At 40.4% G+C, this 26,011-nt stretch overlaps 2 protein-coding genes across 17 annotated transcripts in view; one reads left to right on the top strand and one right to left on the bottom strand.

The window, feature by feature from the left end:
• nfasca (neurofascin homolog (chicken) a) overlaps positions 1-26,011 on the top strand; it is a 183,522-nt gene that overhangs the window by 94,884 nt on the left and 62,627 nt on the right. For 12 of the 15 annotated variants that reach the window (XR_015866674.1, XM_088424176.1, XM_088424183.1 and 9 more), the window contains exons 6-13: positions 17,573-17,769; positions 17,846-17,968; positions 19,003-19,173; positions 20,477-20,524; positions 22,441-22,552; positions 23,168-23,352; positions 23,438-23,569; positions 23,735-23,878. Coding sequence is in view for 14 of the 15 variants with exons in the window: in XM_088424176.1 (XP_088280302.1) it covers positions 17,573-17,769; positions 17,846-17,968; positions 19,003-19,173; positions 20,477-20,524; positions 22,441-22,552; positions 23,168-23,352; positions 23,438-23,569; positions 23,735-23,878 (1,112 nt within the window). In the remaining variant the exon portion in view is untranslated. The remainder of the gene's footprint in view (positions 1-17,572; positions 17,770-17,845; positions 17,969-19,002; positions 19,174-20,476; positions 20,525-22,440; positions 22,553-23,167; positions 23,353-23,437; positions 23,570-23,734; positions 23,879-26,011) is intronic. The other 3 variants (XM_088424180.1, XM_088424181.1, XM_088424189.1) reach the window with 1 other exon arrangement.
• On the bottom strand, positions 134-17,257 carry LOC148417662 (uncharacterized). 2 transcript variants are annotated; one of them, XM_088424190.1, is made up of 21 exons: positions 15,887-17,257; positions 15,647-15,809; positions 15,338-15,530; positions 15,147-15,239; positions 14,913-14,996; positions 14,070-14,123; positions 13,769-13,852; positions 12,926-12,979; positions 12,662-12,745; positions 11,825-11,878; positions 11,562-11,645; positions 10,726-10,779; positions 10,472-10,555; positions 9,722-9,769; positions 9,505-9,642; positions 8,507-8,560; positions 3,951-4,059; positions 1,748-3,748; positions 1,400-1,552; positions 1,242-1,295; positions 134-756 (listed from the first exon to the last, which is right to left on the bottom strand). In XM_088424190.1, the coding sequence occupies exons 1-21, from the start codon at positions 15,990-15,992 to the stop codon at positions 500-502; spliced, it is 4,005 nt and encodes a 1,334-aa protein (XP_088280316.1). In that variant the 5' UTR covers positions 15,993-17,257; the 3' UTR covers positions 134-499. The 2 variants fall into 2 exon arrangements, with proteins under 2 accessions (XP_088280316.1, XP_088280317.1); XM_088424191.1 differs by lacking the exons at positions 9,505-9,642; positions 9,722-9,769.

The raw sequence follows: 26,011 nt of genomic DNA on the forward strand, positions 1-26,011 counted from the left end.
TCAGACATTCTCAGTTAACAATAACAAGAGACCCAACGGAGTCTATCAAGATCAAGAAAAAAAATCCACTAACTCAAATCACTTTTGGTTATGTGTGAGTTTTATAGTGGAGCTGTTTATTATTATTATTAAACAAATGCAAAACTATTGTGGAACTCCAAACTTAAACATGGAAATGTGGATAGCATCTGAACAACTTTAATCCAAGTGCAATAATGTAAACTAAAGAGTTGATACACCTATTTAGCATTTTCTTAGCATTTTTTAGCATTTCCTGTCCAATTAATACATTTAAAAACACATTTTCCAACTGTTTTTTGGGGGATTCTCTATGTGACGTTCCCAAGATGAGCCGGGATTTGTCGCTATGTGAGCCTTGAGTATAGGTGATGAAATTTTCAGTTGAGTAGTAAAATATATTTGTAAAAGTATTAAGAGTACATGAAATTGATTGATTATCGAAAAAAAAACCTTTTTATTGCTGAAAATGGCTATGGGTTTACAGCTTTTTCTGAGCCTGCTGCCTCTTGATTGTGATGATTCGGTTCCTTACAAAGTCTCTTATATTTTGTACCGTACGTTGTGACAACGCAGAGTCTTCTGCCTCCTTGCACTGCCTGCATTCAACTTTAGAGGCAAGTTTTCCTTTCCTAATGTGGCCTCCAAAATGTCGCATCACTGCAGCGATTTCTGGTTTGGTCCACATTCTCTTTGGCTGTCTTCTAGCGTCATAATCTTGACCAGCATCATCTTTTCCTGAGAGAAATGCATGGTCAAAAACAGAACAAAAGTTATACACAAGTACTTGAACAATCAGAAGTAAGTCTGACTAATGTGTGAAAATTAAAAAGGCTGCAAAACAAATACGTGAAACCGCTGCTCTTCACAGTTTTTGGTAAGGGACTAATGCAGGCTTTCGAATGGCTGCAGGTTGGAAAAGAGGACTAAAGTTCTCTTTACAATGCCCGATTGCTCCATTCTGAGTCTCTGTCACAACAGCATATGGGACGTTGAAAAGCCCGGCTCTCAAGCACGCCTACAAGACACGTCATGATTGGCTCCCGGCGTGATCATGGGAGTTGGGGTATATTACAACTCCTGCCCTGTCCTCCTTCTATCGACCAATGAGGGCAGCAGTCACGAATCATGTATCTTGGAGGCGTGCTTGAGAGCCGTGCTTCCCAAAGGAGAACCCATGGGAAGAGGGTTTTAACATTCAAAGATCTTAAATTTTGCCTTACCGCTAGATGTAGGGACTATGTCTTCTCCTGTAGACATCACATGTGATTGTGTATCTAATAAAAAAAAACAAAAATTACTTGTGAAAAATGCCTTGTCAAGAAGACTATTCTTGTCCCATCTAATGAAAGAAAAAAAATCAAGAAAACTGAGAACACACCCTTGAATCCAGACTCCTGTTCATGTTTCAGGATCGTACAGACTGATGCTGGATCCAGGTCTTCGCCATGTTCAGGCAATGGTTGTTTGATCCCTTTGGTGATGCCCTTAGGCTCACTGTCATTATCTTCAGTCTCACTAAATGACAAGCTTTCTAGACAAAAAAAGGTTGTCATAATGAAAGAACAGTGAGCCATCAGACCCTTAACTGAAGAAACTGGTCTGTATTAGTACAGAATGATCTTAGCTCACATGACCAATGAACCATTGACACAAGCGCGAAAGGATGTATGTGTATGTATGCGTGTGTGGTGAGGGTGGGGGGCTTCTAAAGAAAACATTAGCTTACCTTCGATTTCAATTTCATCCAGAGATTTTCCTTGTAGCCCGGAAAGATCACCTTTCTCTATGGAAAGTAGCAGTTTGGATATCTTTGCCAATTGTGTGGTTGGGACTGGCAACCTGTAGAAATCCCGATGGACCCGAATATCATGTCCCAGAAAATCTGCAACCTGGTCGAGTTCATTTTTTTTCAAATTCAGGATTTGTGATAGTGTGGCGACATGTTTTCGAAGGTGAGTTGACCTGAGGAACTCTGGCTGTTTTGCTCCACACAAGCTTGCATAAACACGCAAGCAATCATGTCCCCTGTAGTGGGTCAGGGTTTTAGGCCTTCCAAATAAAAAAACATTGTCATGCGGGACACTGCATTCCTTCCTTTTGCTACTCAGCAGTGATAGAGCTTCAACCGTAGACGGCGCAAGAAGAACCACAACCTTTCTCTCTCTTTTCCCAACAATTTCTACTCTGGTGAAATAGTTGCACAACCTCTGCTCCAGCTTAGACAGGCCCATGGCTACATCTTTATGCAGCTGTGTTCTGTCCCTCTCGTCAAAACCTTTGACGAGCATTTTTGAGACTTCTCCAGCGCGTCTACGATTGAATACAATAATTTGTGCTAAAGTAACTTTAGCAAGCTCAGCGTAGTTCTTTGGTGTTGCTTGCTCCTTCAAGTTAGTAACTGCACTGTGTGCCGTCTTCTGGAGGTACTGGTGAAGTACCTGGACATCCTCTGTGAAAGGCAGTGTTGTTGGTTTATTATACTTGGCACTGCTCAGGGTGTGCAGAGCTTTGTGGGAAACCAGCTCACACCACTGAGATCTGTACAGTTTCATGAAAGTTTCTGTTGACTTCACCAATGTGTCATCTTCTGCCATTAGGGCACGAGAATGAATGTGGTCGCAAATTTTCTTGAGCGATTGTCCCAATTTCAAAGCTAGGCTGGGTGTTTCATAGGAGAGGCTTTCGTCATTAAACCCAGCAACTTTCTTCACAGCTTGAATAACTGTCAGGAAGTTTGAGGGCTTTATGGCTTCTTCCATGCTGTTGATAGAGAAGTCAGCACGCAGACAAATCAGCAGTCGTCCCACTTCCCGGAGCTTTTGACGAATGTATTCATGCTTTGTTGAGTCTTGTCCATGTTTGCTGTACAAGGACTGGGCCAACTGAACAATGGATAGGTCATTTCGCACAGCCAGGCCAATATCATCCGTGTTCATTCGAGTCAGAATCTTCCAAATTCCACTTGAGAAGTGTTGGCTGAATACAGTCTGTTGGGCTGTAGCCAAACACAGAACTCTGGCTCGTCCTTCTTGTTTATCCAAATTCTCACTTTCTGGCCTAAAAGGACATCTTCGGACATGTCTCCACAGTTCTTTGCGTACAAATAATCCCTGACAGTGCATACAGTGCAAGAATTTTTGAGTCACAGCAGGAGCTTTAGGCCTCCTTTTTACTTTTAATTGTCCTTTTTCACCTCTGAGGATCCCAGTGTTATGTTGAAAATTGCCCCGGTTTCGCATTTTAAGAAATAGCGCTTTGCGTTCCTGTGAGTGTTCAGGGAGATAAAATGCATATGAAACTTCAGGGTGAGACATGTGTACTTTCAGGTGGCGAGTCAGTCTACTTTGTGGTTTACCACATACAAAACAGTAGTTTCTGTTGCTCAACTCAAGAGGTGGAGTTTGTTTATCTGTATTTGTCACATGCCTATTTGATGAGTCTTCATTAGAAACCTCTGAATCTGGTGTTTCACTGGGAGAGACTTCTGCGGGCTTGGCAGGAAGGGGCAAACATTTTGTCATGCTGGCTTTGTTTGTTACATATGTGTCTAATCTGTTGGATGAACTACTACTGGGCAATGATGGTATTCTTTCCAAAATCATGCTTGAATCTGAATCAGATTCTGAATCTGGGACATATTCACTTTGGCTGTTCTCATCGGAGTCTAATATTCTATCCCCATCGTTCTTCCGTCTGTAGCAGGATAGATGCCAGACTCTTGAACAAACTGTAACAGAGTTTGAAAATGTTAGGCCAATATACAGTCAGAGTTGCAACACAATTTTACAATCAATTATATAGTTACACCATGCGGACCATAGTCAGAAACAAGGGTGCTGTGGATATTTGGTTACAAGGCTGTTTGGTTTCTGACTATAATGGCTCACTGTGGACACTTTGGAAAAAGCAATGCGTTCAATTTACTTTACCTTTGCATTTGTATCCAGTCCATGTCAAAGAAGATATAGGTCCCAAGCATATAACACACTTGTCAAAGGCAGACAGTATTATTGTCTCAAGAAGATGTTCACAACATTCCTGAGGACAAAAGAAAAAATCTCTGTAGAGCATGTTGGCAGAACATTTCAAAACCATATGGGATTGCACACTAAAAAAAAAAGTACAACAAAGATGCATAGATCAAATGTGGCTGCAATTACAAAGTATTACCCAAGTTTTTGTGTGCACCAAAATACTGCTGTTGACATGATAAATTGTAAAACAGGACAATTAACGGCTCTCATACCGCCTCAACACCGCGCCCTTACCACCCATCCATTCATTTTCAAGCGCTTCATTCTACAGTACGGTTGGGTTGTGAGGGTACCAGCTTGAGCAGGGAAGCCCAGATTTTCCTCTCCCTGGTCATTTCGTCAAGCTCCCCTGGGAGGATCCCTAGGCGTTCTCAGGCCAGCCCAAACACATAATCTCTCTGACATGTCCTGGGTCATCCCAGGCCCTTTTCCCATGCACGGAACACTTTACCAGGGAGGCGTCCACCTCAACTAGCTACTCTCAATGCCGAGGAGCAACGGCTTGACACTGAGACCCTCCAGTATGACAATGCTTCTCACCCTATCTCTTAGGGTAAGATCATCATGTGAAGGAAACTCAATTCAATCACTTGTGTCCGGGATCTCATTCTTTCACCCATGACACATAGATGAGGGCAGGAATGTAGATCGACTGGTTAATGGAGAGCTTGGTCCTTTCCCTCCTACCAACACTTTCAAAAATTATCCCAAGATACTTAAACTCCGACACTTGGGGCAGGACGTTATCTACTCCCGACTGGGAAAGTGTACTCCACCTTTTTTCCAACAAAGACCATGATTCTGATCATCATCGACCCAAGACTTCACACTCATCCCTCTCTGGGCCGTCACTTTAACGTGGTGGAGGGGTTTGCACGCCCCAATGATCCGAGGAGCTAAGTTGTCTGGGGCTTAATGCCCCTAGAAAGGTCACCCAGGGCAAACAAGTCCTAAGTAAGGAACCAGACTAAGCATGAACCATTTTCCTCTAATGATGGATAAAATACATGGAGTCGAGGTGCCCACATTCAGACGCCGGTCACTGTGGCCCCCCTCCGAAGCAAAGCCTGAAGGTGGGGCTAGCTGGCGAGTACCTGGTAGCCAAGCCCACACCCATGGGGCTCAGCACCTGTGGGATGGGCCGTAGGTCGGGTGGAGTGTGAGCTGGGCGGCGGCCAAAGACAGGAAACTTGGCGCTCCAACTCCAGCTGCAGAAGCTAGCTCTTGGGACATGGAATGTCACCTCTATGGCAGTGGGGATGGGGTGCTGCTGACCTCAACTTGGGACGCCGTGAACCAGTGGACAGAATACTCTGAAGACATCATAAAACCCATCGACACGCCTTCTTCTGAGTAAGCAGAGTCCGGAAGCTCTGAGGCGGGCTTCTGGGGCTGAAGTCACCATCGTGGTCAAAAAAACTCCTTGGTGGCAAGGCCTTGGGGGTGGATGAGATCCGCCCGGCATTTCTAAAGGCTCTGGATGTAGTAGAGCTGTCCTGGCAGACACGCTTCTGCAACATCGCATAGTCATCCGGGACAACACCTCTGGATTAGTAGATTGGGGTGGTGGTTCCGCTTTTTAATAAGGGGGACTGGAGGGTGTGTTCCACCTATAGAGGAATCACACTCCTCAGCCTCCTCGGTAAATTCTATTCAGGGGTCGAATCTCGATTTCAGGAGGAGCAGGGTGGTTTTTGTCCTGGCCGTGGAAAAGTGGACCAAATCTACACCCTCGGCAGGATCCTCAATAGTACAAGTAATTTCGCCCATCCAGTCTACATGTGTGTTGTAGACTTGCAGAAGGTGTTGAATCGTGTCCCTTGGGAAATTCTGTGGGAGTCGCTTTGGAAGTACGGTGTACCCAAAGCCTTGATACTGCCAGTTTTGTCCCTTTAACACCACATTTCTGGCAGTTAGTTGAATCCGTTTCCAGTGGTGGTTGGACTCCGCCAAGGCTGCCCATTTTCACCATTTCTTTTCATTACCTTTATTCACAGAATCTGTAGGCGCAGCCAAAGCATTGAGGAGGGGTCTGGTTTCAGAGTTTCATTTCTGCTATTTGCGGATGATGTGGTGTTGTTGGCTTTTTCAGACCGTGACCTCCAACTCTCATTGGAGCAGTTCGCAGCTGAGTGTGAAGCAGAAGGATGAAGATCAGCATCTCCAAATTAGAGATCATGGTCCTCAGTCGGAAAAGGGTGGTGTGCCCTCTCGGGGTCAGAGATGAGGTCCTGCCCCAAGTGGAGGAGTTCAAGTATCTTGGGGTCTTCATGAGTGAGGGTAAAATGGAATGGAAGATCGACAGGCGGATCGATTCAACATCTGCTGTGTTCCAAACCCTGGTAAAGAGAGAGCTGAACCAAAAAGGCAAAGCAATCTACGTTCCTGCCCTCACAAGCTGTCTTTTATGACCAAAAGAATGAGATCTCAGAGACACGCAGCCGAAATGAGATTCCTCTGCAAGCTGTCTGGGCTCTCCCCTAGAGCCAGGGTGAGTAGCTCGGTCATCCGGGAAGGACCCAGTGTCGAGCTGCTGCTCCTCTCCGTTGAGAGGAGCCAGTAGAGGTGTAGTAGTGCGGGCATCTTGTTATCATGCCTCCCAGACATCTCCCTGGTGAGGTGTTACGGACATGTCCAACCAGGAGGAGACCCCAGGGACGACCCAGGACACGCTGGAGGGACTATGCCTCTTTCTTGGTGCGGGAACACATGGGGATTCGCCTAGAGGAGCTGGACGAAATGGCCGGAGAGAGGGAAGTCCGGGCTTCACTGCTGAGGGTGCTGCCCCCGCAATCTGAACCACGATAAGCTAGAGATGATGGATGGATAGGTTTCATATTCAAATCGCTCTGTAAGTTGGAGGTCCTTGCCTGAAGACGCCAACAACACCACATCATCACTAGTAGCAGAGAACAGAGAAGCAATACTGAGACCCCCATTACTTCTGATGCAACGATAAATTCTGTCCATAAAAGTAATGAACGGACTCCGTGACAAAGGGCAGCCTTGGCAGTGTCCACCTCTCACTGGAAACGAATTCAACTTCCCGCTGGAAATACAGACTAAACTCTGACATGGATGGTACAGGGCCCGAACAGTCCGTATCAGAGGGCTAGGTACCCCCCCCTCCTGAAACAGCCCCCACAGAATTCAATGAGAGACACTGTCTAAGGCCTTCACTCCTTCTCAAAGTCCAAAAAGCACACACAGACTGGTTGGGCGAACTCCCATAAATGCTTGAGGATCCTGCGAAGGGTGTAGTGCTGGTCCATTGTGCCTCGACCGGGACAAAAACCACACTGCTCTTCCTGAATCTGAGGTTCTACTTCCTGACGCACCCTTCTTTCCAGCACCCCCAATATATCTTATAGAGAAGGCTTAAGAGTGTGATCTCTCTATAATTGGAACACACCCTCTGGTCCCGCTTCTTAAAAAGGGGAATCATCACACCGGTCTGCCAATCTAGAGGCGCTGTCCCCGATGTCCGAGTGATGTTGCAGAGGCATGTCGACCAGGACAGCACCACAACATCCAGAGCCTTTAAGAACTCAGGCAGTTCTCATCCACCCCTGGGGGCCTTCCACCAAGGACTTTTTTTTTTGACCACCTTGGCAGCTTCAGCCACAGAGATGGGAGAGCCCACGTGCTTCCAGACTCTGCTTCCTCTGAGGAAGACATGTCGGAGGAATTGAGGAGGTCTTCGAAGTATTCTGCCCACAGGTCAGCAGCGCGCTATATCCTTTGTAAATAATATTTATGGTGCACTGCTTACCCCTCCTGAGACACCAGATAGTGGACCAGAATTTTCTCAAAGTAATCAGGATCTCATTTTCCATGGCCTCACCGAACTTCTCTCATGCCCGGGTTTTTGCCTCGCCAAATACCCAAGCTGCACTCCGCTTGGCCGGTCAGTATTTGTCAGCTGCCTATGGATTCCTACAAGCCAAAAAGACCCAATAGAACTCCCGATATAGAACTTCAGCTTGAAGGCATTCCTTACCCTTGTCAACCAAAGGTTACATGGATTTACATCACGACAGGCGCCTACTACCTTACAAAACTTCAATCAGGCGCCTGGATAATGGAGACGCGGAACATGGTCCCCCTCCCCTGAAACGTGGGACAAATTCTCCCAGAGTTGGGAGTTGAAACGCCTTCTGAGGTGGGACTCTACCAGATATTCCCAGCAGACCCGCACAATACGTTTGGGTCTGTCAGATCTGACCGGCATCCCCCCCATTTCCACCGGGTATGTCACACCGGGACGAGCCCCCGGGGATTACCCAGGGCACGCTGGAGAGACTATGTTTCTCGGTTGGCCTAGGAACGCCTGGAGATAGCCATGGAGGAGCTGGACGATGTGGAAGTCTAGGCACCTGGTACCAGACCCCAGATAAGCGGAAGATAATGGACGGACAGATGGATGAATTCAATTTACCAACTGAATATACCTGTTCAATGCCTTCAAACTCTGAGCTTAGGGATGGCAGCGCTACATCAGGCTGCTGTAAAGAGAAATGAAGAAAAAATTAACCTCAGATGACCAAACCGTTGTAGGCACAACACATTACATCACAGTGGTGATTCTTAGTGATACAGGATCAAGAATCATTGCGTTTTACTTGGTCATTTCACAAACAATCGTCTAACAACTACTGACAGAGTGTCCGTTTCTTCTGATCCATGTATAGTGTTAGGTTGAATTCGTATTCCTGTTTGTACTGTCATTTAATACAATTCTAAAGCAACTGAAAGTAAGAGCATACTGCTGACAGGAGAAAAAGGGACAGTCTGTTTATATACAAGTAGTATTACTTCCCCACAATACTATCCTAAAGAGCATATATATTTTTAAATGGTTACATTGATAGTAACATTTGAATTCCTGCACACAATTGTATTTGACAATGCCATATTAATGATTCATTATCAAGCCTACAAAATTTGTCATTACTCCACCATTATCAAATTACATAAATGAAACATTATTTATGTAATTAATATTCCCTCAGTTCCCTTCTTAGCGTAATATTGTCTCACTTTTCGTTTCAATTGGAAAAGACCCAATAGTTTTCTTGACACTGCGCATTTAACATAAGAAAATCTGCTGCACTATTTAAAATGTGTAGCAGGTTAAGGTTTTGAAAATCTCAAAGACAACCACACATGACATGATGTGTTGGTATACGATGTGAAACTAATGTACACTATTATGGCTAGCCTACTTTGCGGTAGGTTAGCCATAGCAATAATTATATTAATTAGTAAGTAAGGAATCTGTTGAAACCTTCCCATTTATTCTTGGGGAATTTGAATGTTTTGAGAAATTTGGCTACATTTGCAAGCAAATTAGTGTTCTAAGAATAATGTTCTCATATACACTTTTATAGTGATTTATTGGCATACGGCCAAAATAGCATTTTAATTTTGCTTAGAATTAAAAACTCACCGAATCATTAATTCTCTTAACCAGATTCAAAATCATTTGCTTCCCTCCCTCAAGCAGTTTTTTCTTGGCCTTATCAAATGCTTCCTCACGCTGAGCATGATGCTTCCGTAGGTTTTGAAGTCGGCGACTTGCTCTTAACTGTCAAAACACATGACACAAATCGGTCGTGTCGAAGAACAATCTATTCAAATGAAGCAGAAAAACCTAAGTGTTTTACCTGCTCTTTTGTAGCCACCTGGTGAAAGGGGACAAGTCCAGTGCTAATCTGGAACAAATATATTTAGTTTTGAACGACTGAATAATTTAACTAAAATTATGATAGAACTCCTTACACTGTAAATGAAAGTACGATTAATTAATAAAAAAGTTTAAATGTGTATTCCTGTTTATGTTGTCATTTAATGCAATTCTAAAGCAATTGAACGTGAACGCATTCTGATGACGTTGTTTGAAAAGGGGCAGTATGTTTTAGCAGGGATTAACGTGAGTATAAGAGCAATGTAGAAGACTTATTGAACTAACACAGTTTGATAGCGTGAAATTATTGAAGACTGTCAGATAGGTGATAATATGTGACTGTGACACTTGTAGATAAAGCCAGGTGAAATGTCACTTTAAACCATAATCCTGCAAGCACACACACATACACATGGAGGTGAGTTTGACTCCTAAACCTCCACACTGAATAGTTTCGGTGGGAATGTCTGCACATGCCTGTGTCAGTGTAAGCCATATACGAAGATGAACACACACACACACGCAGCCGTTGGTGTGACTTAAAAATGTAATAATGACTGTATAATACACTATAAATCCAGTGGATCTGGCTCGAGTCTATTAATATTAATAAGCCTCGAAATAGTTTTAGTACTGGTGACTTGACACAGAACTTAGAATATACTGTAGTTGTTGAACTCAACCGGAAGTTGGATTCGTAATGATGCTTATTGGCGCTGAGATGATTTACCTTTTCAGAATTGGTCAGTGGCTGCAGTACTGGACCAAGTTCAGTCTTGCTCGAGGTCATTAAGTCCCTTCTCTCCATCGTACACTGAAATACAGGGTCAAAACACACAGATATGCACAGGAACAATCAAACTCCATGGAATTGTTTAATTACAAATTGAATAAAGTTGCAAGAATATGCCTGAAAGGTAAACTTTTGACAGTTTTTCACTCCCAGTGATGCTGTTAAATTTATATTCAACAAAATGTGTGTACCGGTTCAAAGTCTTCAACATTTGAGGGCTGGGGAGACATCTCCACATCAGGATGCTGTAAATAGACAGGAAAGAAAATTCAAACTTTGATGCTCATACCTTCAGAGGCACAACGCATTACATCACAGGGAGGTGATTTTGAGTGATACAGGATCAAGAATCATTGAGTTTTACCTGGTCATTTCACAAACAATAGTGCACCAAGTACTGATAGAGTGTCAGTTTGTTCTGATCTATGGAGACTGTTAAATTGAATTTGTATTCTGTTCATTCTGTCATTTAATGCAATTCTAAAGCAATTGAAAGTAAGCGCATACTGATGACATTGTAGGAAATGAGACAGTATGTTTTAGCAGGGATTAACGTGTGTATAAGAGCAATGTAGAAGACTTAATAAACTAACACAGTTTGAAAGCGTGAACTTATTGAAGACTATCAGATAGGAGATAATATGTGACTGTGAGACTTGTAGATAAAGTGAGGTGAAATGTCACTTTAAACCATAATCCTACAAGCACACACACGGGGATGAGTTTGACTCCTAAATCTCTAGACTGAATAGTTTGGGTGGGAATGTCAGCATATGCCTGTGTCAGTGTAAGCCATATTCTAAGATGAACATACACACACGGACGTTGGTGAGACTTAAAAATGTAATAATGACTGCATAATAACACTATAAATCCAGTGGATCTGGCTCGAGTCTATTAATATTAATAAGCCTCTAAATAGTTTTAGTACTTGTGACTTGACACAGAATGTAGAAAATACTGAAGTTGTTGAACTAACCGGGAAGTTGGATTCTTAATGATGCTTATTGGGGCTGAGATGATTTACCTTTTCAGAATTGGTCTGTGGCTGTAGTACTGCATGAGGTTCAGTCTTGCTCAAGGTCATAAAGTCCCTTCTCTCCATCGCACACTGAAATACAGGAAGATACAGGGTCAAAACACACAGAAATGCACAAGAACAATCAGATTCCAGGGAATTGTTTGATTACAAATTGAATAAAGTTGCAAGAATATGCCTGAAAGGTACACTTTTGGCAGTTCTTCACTCCCAGCGACGCCGTTAATTTTATATTAACAAAATGGATGTACCGGTTCAAAGTCTTCAACATTTGAGGGCTGGGGAGACATCTCCACATCAGGATGCTGTAAATAGAAAGGAAAGAAAACTCAAACTTCGATGACCATACCTTCAGAGGCACAATGCATTACATCACAGGGGTGATTTTGACTGATACAGGATCAAGAATCATTGAGTTTTACTTGGTCATTTCACAAACAATAGTGCACCAAGTACTGATAGTGTCAGTTTATTCTGATCCACGGAGACTGTTAAATTGAATTTAAATTCTGTTCATTCTGTCATGTAATGCAATTCTAAAGCAAATGAAACTAAGCGCATACTGATGCCATTGTAGAAAAAGGGACAGTATGTTTTAGCAGGGATTAACACGTGTATATGAGAGCAATGTAGAAGTTAATAAACTAACAGTTTGATAGCGTGAACTTATTGAAGACTATCAGAAAGGTGATAAAATGTGACTGTGAGACTTGTAGATAAAGCGAGGTGAAACGTCACTTTAAACCATAATCCTACAAGCAAACACACATACACACGGAGGTGAGTTTGACTCCTAAACCTCTACACTGAATAGTTTTGGTGGGAATGTCAGCATATGCCTGTGTCAGTGTAAGCCATATTCTAAGATGAACACACACACACGGACGTTGATGAGACTTAATAATGTAATAATGACTGCATAATACACTATAAATCCAGTGGATCTGGCTCAAGTCTATTAATATTAATAAGCCTCTAAATAGTTTTAGTACTGGTGACTTGACACAGAACCTAGAAAATACTGAAGTTGTTGAACTAACTGGGAAGTTGGATTCTTAATGATGCTTATTGGTGCTGAGATGATTTACCTTTTCAGAATTGGTCTGCGGCTGTAGTACTGGATGAGGTTCAGTCTTGTTCGAGGTCATTAAGTCCCTTCTCTCCATCGCACACTGAAATACAAGAAAATACAGGGTCAAAACACACAGATATGCACAGGAGCAATCAGACTCCAGGGAATTGTTTGATTACAAATTGAATAAAGTTGCAAGAATATGCCTGAAAGGTAAACTTTTGACAGTTTTTCACTCCCAGTGATGCCGCTAAATTTATATTCAACAAAATGGATGTACCGGTTCAAAGTCTTCAACATTTGAGGGCTGGAGAGACATTTCCACATCAGGATGCTGTAAATAGAAAGGAAAGAAAACTCAAACTTCGATGACCCTACCTTCAGAGGCACATCGTATGACATCACAGGGGTGATTTTGAGTGATACAGGATCAAGAATCATTGAGTTTTACTTAGTCATTTCACAAACAGTAGTGCACAGAGTACTGATAGAGTGTCAGTTTATCCTGATCTCCGGAGACTGTTAAATTGAATTTGTATTCTGTTCATTCTGTCATTTAATGCAATTCTTAAGCATCTGAAAGTAAGCGCATACTGATGACATTTTACGAAAAGGGACAGTATGTTTTAGCGGGGAGTAATGTGTGTATAAGGGCAATGTAGAAGTTAATAAACAAACACAGTTTGATAGCATGAACTTATTGAAGACTATCTGATAGGTGATAATATGTGACTGTGAGACTTGTAGATAAAGTGAGGTGAAATGTCACTTTAAACCATATGCCTACAAGCTCACACACATACATACGGAGGTGAGTTTGACTCCTAAACCTCCATACTGAATTGTTTCGGTGGGAATGTCTGCATATGCCTGTGTCAGTGTAAGCCATATACGAAGATGAACACACACACACACACAGCCGTTGGTGTGACTTAAAAATGTAATAATGACTGTATAATAAACTACAAATCCAGTGGATCTGGCTCAAGTCTATTAATATTAATAAGCCTCTAAATAGTTTTAGTACTGGTGACTTGACACAGAACTTAGAAAATACTGTAGTTGTTGAACTCAACCGGAAGTTGGATTCTTAATGATGCTTATTGGTGCTGAGATGATTTACCTTTTCAGAATTGGTCAGTGGCTGCAGTACTGGACCAGGTTCAGTCTTGCTCAAAGTCATTATGTTGCTTCTCTCCATCACACACTGAAATACACGAAAATACAGGGTCAAAACACACAGATATGCACAGGAACAGTCAGACTCCAGGGAATTGTTTGATTACAAATTGAATAAAGTTGCAGGGATATGCCTGAAAGGTAAACCTTTGCCAGTTTTTCACTCCAGTGATGGTGTTAAATTTATATTATGTTATTATTATGTTTATATTTTGATGTTACATATCATATGTATACAGATGTACCTGTTCAAAGTCTTCAAGGTTTGAGGGCTGGAGAGACATCTCCATATCAGGATACTGTAAACAGAAAGGAAAGAAAACTTAAACTTCGATGACCATAGATCGTGTTAGGCTGAATTTTTATGACTGTTTGTTATGTCATTTAATACAATTCTAAAGCAATTGAAAGTAAGTGCATACTGATGACAAAGGAGAAAAAGGGACAGTCATTTTTGGCGGGGATTAACATGTGTATACGAGAGCAATGTGAGTTGTTAATAAACAAAGTTCGATAAAGTGAAGTTATTGAAGACTAACAGATAGGTGATTATATGTGACTGTGAGACTTGTAGATAGAGCGAGGTGAAATGTCAATTTAAATCATATGCCTACAGTATGTGAACACACACATACACATGTAGTTTTACTCCTCAACCTCTACACTAAATAGTTTTGGTGCGAATGGCAGCATATGCCAGTGTAAGCCATATTCTAAACTGGAAACACACACACACACACATATATATATTTATATATATATATATATATATATATATATATATATATATATATATATATATACACACACTATATATATATATATATTATATATATATACACACACTATATATATATATATATATATATATATATATATATATATATATATGGACGTTGGTGTGACTTAAGAATGCAATAATGACTAAAAAAAACACTGTAAATCGCACTCTAGTCTATTAATATTAATAAGCCTCAAAATAGTTTTAGTACTGGTGATTTGACAAAGAACATGGAAAATACTGTAGTTGCTGAACTCCATCGGAAGTTGGATTCTAGATGATACTTAGTGGTGCTAAGGTGATTTACCTTTTCACAACTGGTTAGAGGCTGTTGTATTGAACCAGGTTTAGTCTGGCTCAAGGTCATAAGGTCCCTTTTCTCCATCACACACTGACATACAGAAAAATAAAGGGTCAAAACACACACATACTTAGTGGACTTCTTAATTTCTACTGTTATTTTCAGATGCATGCTAACCTTATACTGTGAACCTTTTCAAGCCAAAAAGTGTATTAGCTGTGAAAAGAATGCATAATTTACCTCCTGAAATGATTTCAGAGCATTTAAGGGGGCTGCAGTTGTATTTTCCCCTGTCATGAATTTGTTTTGGGACTTTTTACATAGGCCAGATTCCTGAGATTGAAACGGCATACAGTCAGCACTGTTTTTTCTGATTGCTTTTTTTTTTTCTATTAACAATAACCAATCTCATCACATGCTGTTATGATCACCTTGTCTCTCCATGGCCATTCAGAGTCTCCGTAATCATATGTGATCTCCTCTCCTGGGTAAATGTCCTGTGTTGCAAACAAACACAAGTGGGGCTTTCCTTGCACATTTAAAGACTTCATTTTGGCATTTGGGTTGATGTGGTCATCATTGACCAGTCTTCCCAGCGATCCATCCTCTTTTGCTGCATCAACACTTGAAAAAGAAAACACATTATTAAAGTATATGCTTGGAAGTGTAGACTATCATGATTTACGATCCTATTAAATAAATTAAAAAAAAATCTGGTTAAACATGGACTTGATAAACACCACCAAGCTCTTCCATTGAAGCGAAACTCAAACATGAAGGCTTTCATGTTGTTATGGTACACCCTCTGTCTTCTCTCACATTCTTGTATGTTGATAAGTTCACCACGATATTCTAGCAAGAAGTCTCCTTTTTCAAAAGAAGCGCAAGCAAAGACTCCTCGCCCTAGAATTGAAAAAACAACATTAATGATGTAAGGTGAAAGAATCAATTGTCAAATGTCATTGTGAGATTTAGCTTACCTTTGAATGCATTGATGTATTTCACATCCATTCCAAGCTTGTCTTTTCCAGAATCAATGTAAAGTCTTGCTTCATTTTTTGGATCCAGACACCTTCGCCTTGGCATTTTTTTTTTTCTGATTTTGAATCAAGAGCTCCTTCATTCAAATAAAGCCAACGAAAAAAAAGGGTTTTAAAGGCACTACACAAAAGGCACTCATTATTCAATGAATTCATCAGTACGTGACAAAATTAGGAGTGAATCTGTCACAATGCAGAATCCCATCAATGTGCAGTATGCATGTCCGCCATTTCTTCCAAATAAGATACAATTATTATGGTAGAGCAACTGTCTGATCCAGGCAGAATTTACTATAGCTCTCCAAGTAAAATATGGACTTTTTCCCCCAAAAATGAAGGTCAAAAGTATGGGTGTGTCTTCTCAACAGTAACCTCAAAATTATATATATTTTTTTCGACAGAAATAAAGTTAGATTGATATGTCCGCCACATAAGTAGAATTTTTACGCTCAGATGTGCATTTATATATCAACCTTATTCTTGCTTACATATATCACCGTAACGGGACAAGGATGAGGAAGTCCGTTAGCTCTTGCAGCTAACTAGCTGCAAATAGTTTGTGTAAACAAACGCGGAAAAGTATTCCGTTAATTACCTGGTCCATTCAATTAAATGTACAGGTCTAGGATCGAACGAACGAGGCCAAGCAAGCAAAAACATTTAACACATATAAACCTAGAGATCCACCTGTTACAGCCCCCTTTGCATATAAACTAATGCACAAAACGTCCCGTGTTATCAATCATAAAAACGTCTTTAAAAAAAAAAAAGGCTTAACAGGCCCTCTCATGAAAAAATAACCTCGTAAAACCTAAGCTGACCGTACTCACGTATAACTAGAAGTATTTACAGTGATTATTTATTGAATACTTACCTAAAAGGCCAGTCCAATGTCCCTTTCGCGGCAAATTGAAGTCTTTCCCGGGAAATTTGGTGCTAGGCCACGCCAACTTCTACGTCACGTCTCCGCCTCCAGCGTGTGTGTTTTTTGTGTGTGTGTATGAAAGTGCAATAATAAAAAACGACCAGCAGGGTGTCATACACACACACAGAAGTCATGCAAGGTGTAATACATTGACAGCTCCAAAAATCATATTTATAAGTTATTTAGAAAATAAATACAGCATAATTATTGTCCCAGCTGAGTAGTAGGCTCACATTTTCCTCTTTTTTTTCAAAAAAACGTTCTTTTATGCCCTAAAAAATTAAAATATAAGTCTTGAATTAGACTGACACTTGGTTTGTCAATTTATTCACAAGTGTCCACTTTTCCCAGGTGAAAAGTCTGGTATTTTGGCGGTCTATACCATATATACAAACGCGCACACACACACACACACACACACACACACGCACACGCGCGCACACTCTCACACCCACATTCAATGTCTCCAATGGTTACATCACCAGTGAGACAGGACAGTGCTACATTGTTTATTTGGGGTGACTTGGCTGTGCGTAATGTACACAACTGCAGTCCATCCATCCATCCATCCATCCATCCATCCATCCATCCATCCGTCAATAAATGATTTCTATCACATCAAGATTTTTTTTGTGCCATATTAAAGTTAAATCCAGCAAAGTTGCAATGTAAACTCTTAATTTCTCTATTTCATGGTTCAGGTTCACATGGAGAAGGAATGGGAAGTTTTTCAACATTGGGAACGATCTGCGTGTAACAATGCGGAAACGCTCGGGAACTCTGGAAATTGGATTTCGTAATGGAGGACGGCCAGAGGATTATGAGGGAGAATACCAGTGTTTTGCCAGCAATGAACATGGAATGGCCATGTCCAACAAAATTTTACTTCGGGTCTCCAGTAAGTATACCAATGCACCGCACATATTACTACAGAAATTATTTACTTTTACTTTACTTATCTTGCCATTTTCCAGAGGCACCTCTGTGGCCTAAGGAGGTGCTTGAACCAGTGGTGGTGACTGAGGGCTCCTCGCTTGTCCTCCCCTGCAATCCCCCTCCAGGCCTCCCTCCTCCATCCACTTTCTGGATGAACAGTCGTGAGCAGCAATTATACATGAGAATATACACCTTGCACAGTATTAGTAGTTGTACACAAAACCACACATGCATAACCTACAATACCAGTCATAGGTTTGGAAACATCTTTAAATTCATCTGGTCCCAAACATTAAATGTTCAAGAAATTCAAGCTATTAACGCTGGTAAATGCACAGCTGTGAACAGAAAGTCATTCCAGCACATAAAGCATCATCCACATCATAAAGTGGACTGAGAAAATATCAAGTAGTGGAAATCTGGGCAAAAGGTGCCAAAAATGCAAGTTTTAAAACATTGTTTTCATTAGTAAATACATTTGGTTTAAAAGCTGATACTACAAAAAGAGAGAGCACTGTAGAGTTTTGTTTTCAGGTACAGTATTTGATACATACAATTAGTTTTGCGTGTATGCACACCATCATCATATGATAATGTGTCAATAATCACAATTAGTGAATACCCTCGTATCCACATCGTGTAATGTACCATATCACTAAGCACGGTCTTGATTATGGGGTGTATTTCTTCCTTTATCCAGTGCTTCGCAATTATTTTTTGCAAAGGCCCTTTCCAAGAAAGAGAAAACTATTTGCGTCCCCCCCACTCACTGTGCTAACTCGAAATAAGATTATCATTTATAAAAGTTCTAAAAGTATACCTTAAATTGTATGATGCAATATAAATTAAATTTCCAAAACTGTTAACTACTTTTTGCAATTTTTATACAGGTTACAGGTTAGTCTAAACCTGAAAAAATAACAAAGTGCATCAAAGTGGCTGAAAAAAAAATGATGCCAATCCTTATTTTATTGCAATCACACCACATTGCAAAAACAAAGTCTTTTCCCTGTGCATACACGAATGACATCAGATTGCAGGGTACACCATCAATTTTTGAGCTTTTTTTGCAATTTATTGTATGTAAATTATGGTATTTGTGTTTTTTTTCAGATTGTCGAAAATTCTTGAACTGATTATTCATAAAATTCAGAAGACTAAGCTGTCTATGTTTTCTCCCTCCTCAATGTCCCAGTGATGAGTCCAATCCCACAGGATAAGCGAGTGTCCAAGGGTTTAAATGGAGACTTATACTTTTCTAACATCATGGCCCAAGATGCTCAGAACGACTATAGCTGCAGTGCCCGCTTTCTCTTCACTCATACCATTCAGCAGAAGAACCCCTTCACTCTCAAAGTTCTTACCAGTGAGTGCACAATTTATATTCATGCTTCAAACCTAAACAAGCCATGCTGAGAAAACATATAAGCATAATCATTTAATAATGTTGTGATGAAGCTAAAGGAAAATGAGATATAACAGATGCAGGTACAATATAGCCTTTTGGCTATTAAATGTAGACCAGAGGTCCCCAACCCCTGGCCTGTGGTCCGTGGATCAAATGGTAGTGGGTCACATGGGCCGCACTCGAAATAATGATTTGGAAAGTTTTTGAAATGATTTACAGTAGTTTATCCTTTTTTAGTTGAACCTTAAATAGTTCATTCATTTGTGCTTTGTTTGCCTTAATCTTTGTTTTTTGGTGTCACCTCTGGCCGCTGTTGACCTTACATTTTATAGTGAGGAATGACGGCGTGGCTTCGATTGAGATCAGCCACTGTCTGTGACGTGCACGTTGCTCTGTCTCACTGTGAAATCTGACCGAGTGTCTGCAAGTTGTACTTTCTATGGAAGAATGTCATTTATGATGATTTGCTCAAAATTAGTTTGTATGTTTGTCCAGCAACTTGTGACTCTGGATCATATGCTAGCTAATGTTTTTATCTTCAGCATGTTAGCTGCCTTGTATGCGGTTAGCTCGTTAGCATTTTTGATTGTGCCAGGTTTTTTCCTTTGCTATATGTTAGCATATACAAAGGTTTTGCATTGATAAGTACACATTTGCATCTAATTCACGTTTTGTATTGAAAAGAATAGCATTTGTAATTCAGTTATATGATTGTTTTAATCAATGTAATTTGTGAAAAGTTTGTACATTTTGAGGCGGCATTTCCCTTTAGTATGTGATAGACAATGCAAAGCTTTTGCATTGATAAGTACTCATTTACATCTAATTGTTTTGTTTTGAAATGAGGGGCATTTGTAATTCAGTTATATGATCATTTTAATCCATGTAATTTGTGTACATCTTTGTACATTTTGTGTGTTTTGAATTTTCGAGACTAAAGCATGCTGAGGGGCTCCCATTAGTTTGTCGTTAATAATAAACATCTCAAGCTTTGACCAGTCTGTGGTGATGACAATGTTGGGGTACCTTGCTATAGACCAAAGTACCTCTTTAAGAATATGTCACCATCTAGAGGTGCCGTCACGTCATGGCATTAGATGAATTTAATTAATAAAAAAGAGATTTTGTTGATACTATGTGACAGTTTTTTGTCATTACCGCAGAAGGTAGCATTTTATCCGAATTCTGGTTGGTTTTGAGTTTTTGTTATCCTGTATGCATGAACGTCTGTGTATGTGCATGCTCTTTCATGTGTTTTCAGACGATCCTTATAATGACACCTCTTACAATGATAGTGACCCTTATGGCGGTGAGTCATGATGTATGGACAGTCTAATTAACATGACTAGCACATTGATTATTTTAGGTTTGCCAACTGTCCCATGGTATCCCGCATTTTGTGCTAAATTGCTTTGTTCTATACAAGCTCACAAATTTGCAAGTACCGGTTTATTAATGATCTATTCTTGTAAACACAGCACACTGCGCTCTACAGATCCCTTGATGAGATCAAGCAGCAATCACTGCACCTCAGTCTCACATGTTACCGTGACCCCACAGAATGTGGCGCTCCCCCTTGGGCCAAGAGTTGTCTTTTCTGCACATGCCTTTCTCCCTCATTAATGAATATTTTTAGGCTGAATTTGGGTCTTTGTTCCTCCCAGGCGGTGGGCATCATGGATTTTAATTTATGAAAGTTGGCAACCCTATTTTAAGTTTTGCTTTATTCACCTACAGACCTCTGACTAAACATTAGCACTGATCTAATATGTAATTTATTAAATATACACAAACAGAGCGGCCTGAATATGACTTTATTTTGCCTTTCACCCAAATTCAGCTGGCATAGGTTCAGCTCACCCTCAACACTAATGAGGAGTAAAGGTACAGAAAATTAATTGTTTCACATATATTTGTTCCACCATTTTCATTTGTTGAGCAAACTAAATACTGTAGCCATTTTTGAATGCTAATCTCAAGAATGCACATATTCGCATTTAAGTAAATATTTCATTTGAATGTCTTTTGTAGATTTTCAGAGGACAAATATGAGACCGTATCATTTATAATTAAACATTTTTGCTCTTAAGAAAACATATCCGCAGACAGAAAACACAGACACACACACACCTACACATACACGCACACACACACACACACACACACAAACATAATGCATGTCCTTGTCCTTAACTCTAACCTTAACACAATGGATGCCTAACCCTTAACCCAATGCTTCTGAATTATATTTTGCAAAGGCCCCCCAAGAAAGGGGAAACATTTCACACACCCCTTGTTTGTAGTCTCATAAGATGTGCTCATATATTATGTGATATAAACATTAAAACAGTTTGATGACCACATTTTTGTGAATAGACGGATATTAAACGTATTCTTTGAGATTTTGAGTTCAACTCTGTTTATCCAAGTTTCAAGTGAAAACAAATACTTTGTACAGTACCTGCTTAAAATGCTACTCACATCAAGATATTGTTGCCTGTGTACAAAGACAGAACTTTGTTCCCCGCTCACTTTCTGATCTGTTGGGAAAACCTGGCATCCACTACAGGCTTGAGCGGCCCTTGTTTATATTGTAGATTTGTGTCTCCCTTCCTCCTTGTCAGGCATTGCTCAATGTGTTCAGTTTTTCACCAAAGTCCTGCCAGCTTGAAAGCCAGCTTGTTGGGACAAACGTTCTCTTTAAAAGACTTGAATTTGGCAAGCTGGGCTTGGCAGAGTAGACAAAGGGGGCAGATCTTTAAGTTTAAGAAGCAAATAAAAATGTAACAAATAAACACATTTAAAAGAGCCTTCAATGTGTTGCCACACTAAATCACAGAGAAAAATATACTGGGTGTTCTTTTTAAACATTCAATGAAATTCTCTACTACAACTGTTCCCTTGGCAAACTTCGAGGAAGATTGATGGCCCTGTTGTTATTGTTTTTGTTTCTCTTAATGTCTTCCTAAGAAAAATGCCTGAGGGTGTGGGACCCATTTACTAGCCACAGTGACCTCTGACTGGAGAAGGCAACAATGCCTTGCGGAAATGGAATACGGCCATTAGGAAATTTTCAGAATGATGGCGTTCTATTTAGGTGGCAGTTGCTATAAAAAAATATTAAGCCCAAAGTAGACTTTGCCTGGCTACAAAAGAAGTTTTCATGGTTGTTGTATGAATTGTTTTGAAAATCTTTAAACGTCAGTTTTTTTTCTTCATTTGTAGGTCGCAAAGTCGCTGAATCCACACCAACCTTCCTCTCACCACTGGGGAGCGAGAGCTCCACAATGGTGCTGAGAGATGAGCAACTACTCCTGGAATGTATTGCTGCTGGACTGTAAGCTTATGGAAATATTGTAAACACACCTGCACGCACGGCTTTAGTTTCATGCATTGAAATTAACCAGGTTTTTTTTTTTTTTTTTTTGCAAATACAAGACTAGACAAAGATATGAACACCTGATATAAATCAAACTTTACAACATTGCTTTGTTTTCACCTCGAATTGGGCTGTCAGAAGTATGCTTTAAGTTCACACCATGACATGCTGTGCTGTATGGACTTGTATGTTTTTGGCAGAGCTGGGCAAAACCATTGTTACAGCGGCTCATCGTTGACAGAATCACCAACTTCGGTGAGAACTTTTGCATTTCGGTGAGGGCTTGATGATATAAAAGGAAGCCTTGTAAAAACGTACGGTCTGAAAAGGGCCGCCTGTACAGTTAGTACAGTAGGTGCTCAGTCCGTTCATTTTTTTCAAGGTTTTGCATCACAAAGCACATGCCGAAAATGCAGAAGCACTCACCGGGGGAAGGCGTTCCATCAACGACTTTCCAATGTAACGGCGGCTTTGCCCTACTCTGATTGTTGGGGTTTATTTATCCAAAAATAAATACCATGGTTGCAAATATTTCTTTAGCACATGTTAAGCTATGTATGTCTTCACCCGCAGCCCCACACCGGCTATTAAATGGTTTAAGAAGGGCGGTGATCTGCCAGGCCAGAAAGTAAAGTTTGAGAATTACAACAAGACATTGAAGATTACCAACGTGTCAGAGGAGGATGCAGGGGAATATGTATGCATGGCTAATAATCATTTAGGTAGTATACGCCACTCCATTTATGTTCAAGTCAAAGGTGAGTTCTTTACGGACAGGTATTTTATGACTGCTTATCTTCAGCAGAGATTGAGTTTTGCTGTCTTCCGCTCTGCGTTCCACAGCTGCTCCTTACTGGCTAGACAAACCTACAAACCTGGTGCTAGCTCCAGAAGAGAATGGCCGCCTGGTATGTCGGGCAAATGGCAACCCTAAACCTAGCATTCAATGGCTGGTTAACAGCATACCTATTGAGAGTAAGTACGGTCTCTGTCTGGAACTGTTACATTGCAGAGTCATTTCATTTCACAATTCTTGAAGTATTTTCTCAATTTGTTGTGCAGTATAATTCATTGTCACACTGTAACTACATAAAACATTTGAAATATCAATAATTAATGTCCTCCATGTTTGTCTTTAAGGCTCTCTGCCCGATTCCAGCCGACAACTAATGGGTGACACCATAATCTTCCGCTCAGTGCAGATGGGAAGCAATGCAGTGTACCAATGCAATGCCTCGAACCAGCATGGTTATCTTTTGGCCAATGCCTTCGTCAGTGTCATCGGTGAGACAGGGAAAGTGGGACGTAATTGGAAAAAAAAAAAAAAAAAAAAAAACTATATAAAGTTTCCAGCCCTAAAAGGGGCAAAAGTGCATCAGGAGAAAGACTATGGCTGGGACCTAGTGTACTTGTCCTTCTATGTGTGAGCATGTGGATGAAAAACTAATACATGTATGATAAAATATTATGCGCAGCAAGACATTCTGCGTAATATTTTGTCTGTAAGATACTCTGATCGCTCAAGCAGGTGGGCTTGAGCAGCTTTCCTCCTGCTTGAGACAAAACAATAACAAGACAGCTTTCCTCTACAAGCAGTGCACTCATTCTCACAGCATACCCTTTCTTCTTTGCAAGCAGTTATATTTTGTAGCAAATTCATAGTCACTATGATATCATAATATATTATAATAATTATTATAATCGTAACCATAATCATTCTCACAGCAAAGCATAAATTCTTTGCAAGCATTTATATTTGTATATTTATTTGTAGCAAATATATAATCACTATATTTACAATTATTCTAACATTAAGACACACTTTTTTTTTCTCTCCAAAATGAAGGGCAAAAGTATGGGTGCGTCCTATAAACGGGAACTTAAAAATGTAAGTTTTTTTTTCTTTTTCGACGCCATTCAAGGAAGATCGATCGGTCAGCCGCATAAGCCAAATTTCGACTCACAGATGTGCATTTTTATATTGCCTGTAATCTTACAATAATTACTTGGCTGTTAGCAGCAAACGTGCCTGTTGCAGATAACAGCAGCTTGCGTGAGCTTAGGATGTTATGGTATTATTTCCAATAAAAGAAGCGAGCAGACTGAACCGCCGTCCGAGTCCATCCTTGTTCACACAGGAATATTACTAAAACCGAGAGGATCACGTAAAAGTTATGACGTCTCCAGCTGATTCAAATAAGTGCACAGGTTAGACAACACTGAAATGTATTCCATTTCTATTTATTAATTGCAGTCTTTTGGCATGTACACACAATCATAAACCTGGTGAAACACGGATGGTCTGCAACTTCGGGTATTTAAGGTAAAGGAAAAACAATTGCCTCAAGCACATTCAACATTACATTGACTGCTCACAAACATGCCTTACAATGCGCAACAAATATATAACACAGGTATGAACATAAGAAAACATAAAGAGTTTACAAAAGACGAGAGTTATTCTGTTTTTCCTATGGTTTGACATTGTTACCAAAGTGTTTATGCGTCTTATACACAGTGACATAGAAAATATTAGAATTTGACCCCAAAATTAAGGCCGCATCTTACACACAGGTGCGTCTTATATTTGGAGAGTTACAGTAAATTTAATGGAGGTGTCAGATTAAAGGATTCATTGTCATAAATTAGTAACGGTCTTAGTTAAAGCCTTATTTTTTAAATGTGTTAATCTGATTTTTAATCTTTAACTTTCTGCTGTCTATGTCCTGATTGGATCCATTTTCATGCAACGGCTTCTTGTATTGATTTAGGGGGTAGAAAACAAAGGTCCATTACACCCTGGTGGACATTAATTGGCTGTCATTGTGCCTGGCATGAATTGTTAGGGTCCTGTTGTGGCTGGGAGGACAAGTTTAGGAAGATGTGACAACAGAGGAGAATGTCAGAGTTGGTAAATTTAATTTATAAAAATGCCCGATTGCACCTTTGATGTAGGTGATAGGTCTCAAACTCCATTCTTTGAGGGCTGCAGTCACTCACTTCAAACCCCTGCAGAGCTTGCCAATGATCTAATAATTTAAATCAGGTGCGTTTAAGACAGACGCATTGAAAACGTGCAGGATTGCAGCCCTTGAGGCCTGGAGTTTGAGACCTGTGATGTAGGTAGACTGATATGCAATCTTTATAAGAAAACATTTGCTTAGCATATAAGCAGCTCATTAGCCTACCGCATAATGCAAAGCATCTAGCAGCTACAAAAGCAACAGGGCTAATCTTGTGAGGCATAGTTCTCTGCCAAACTAAACATCAGAACACGTTTGAGCAAGTCTGCGACGGACATGATAGACACAATGTTTTAATGTTACTCTCTATTTGCCAATTGACAAGACAAAACTTTTAATGGTTTGAAACTGAAGGACTTGCACTCGTCTCAAATACAGCAGAGCTTAAATGGTT

The sequence above is a fragment of the Hippichthys cyanospilos genome, chromosome 9, assembly GCF_059441005.1.
Source record: "Hippichthys cyanospilos isolate Australia breed blue-spotted pipefish chromosome 9, RoL_Hcya_1.0, whole genome shotgun sequence".
NCBI classification, from domain to species: domain Eukaryota; kingdom Metazoa; phylum Chordata; class Actinopteri; order Syngnathiformes; family Syngnathidae; genus Hippichthys; species Hippichthys cyanospilos.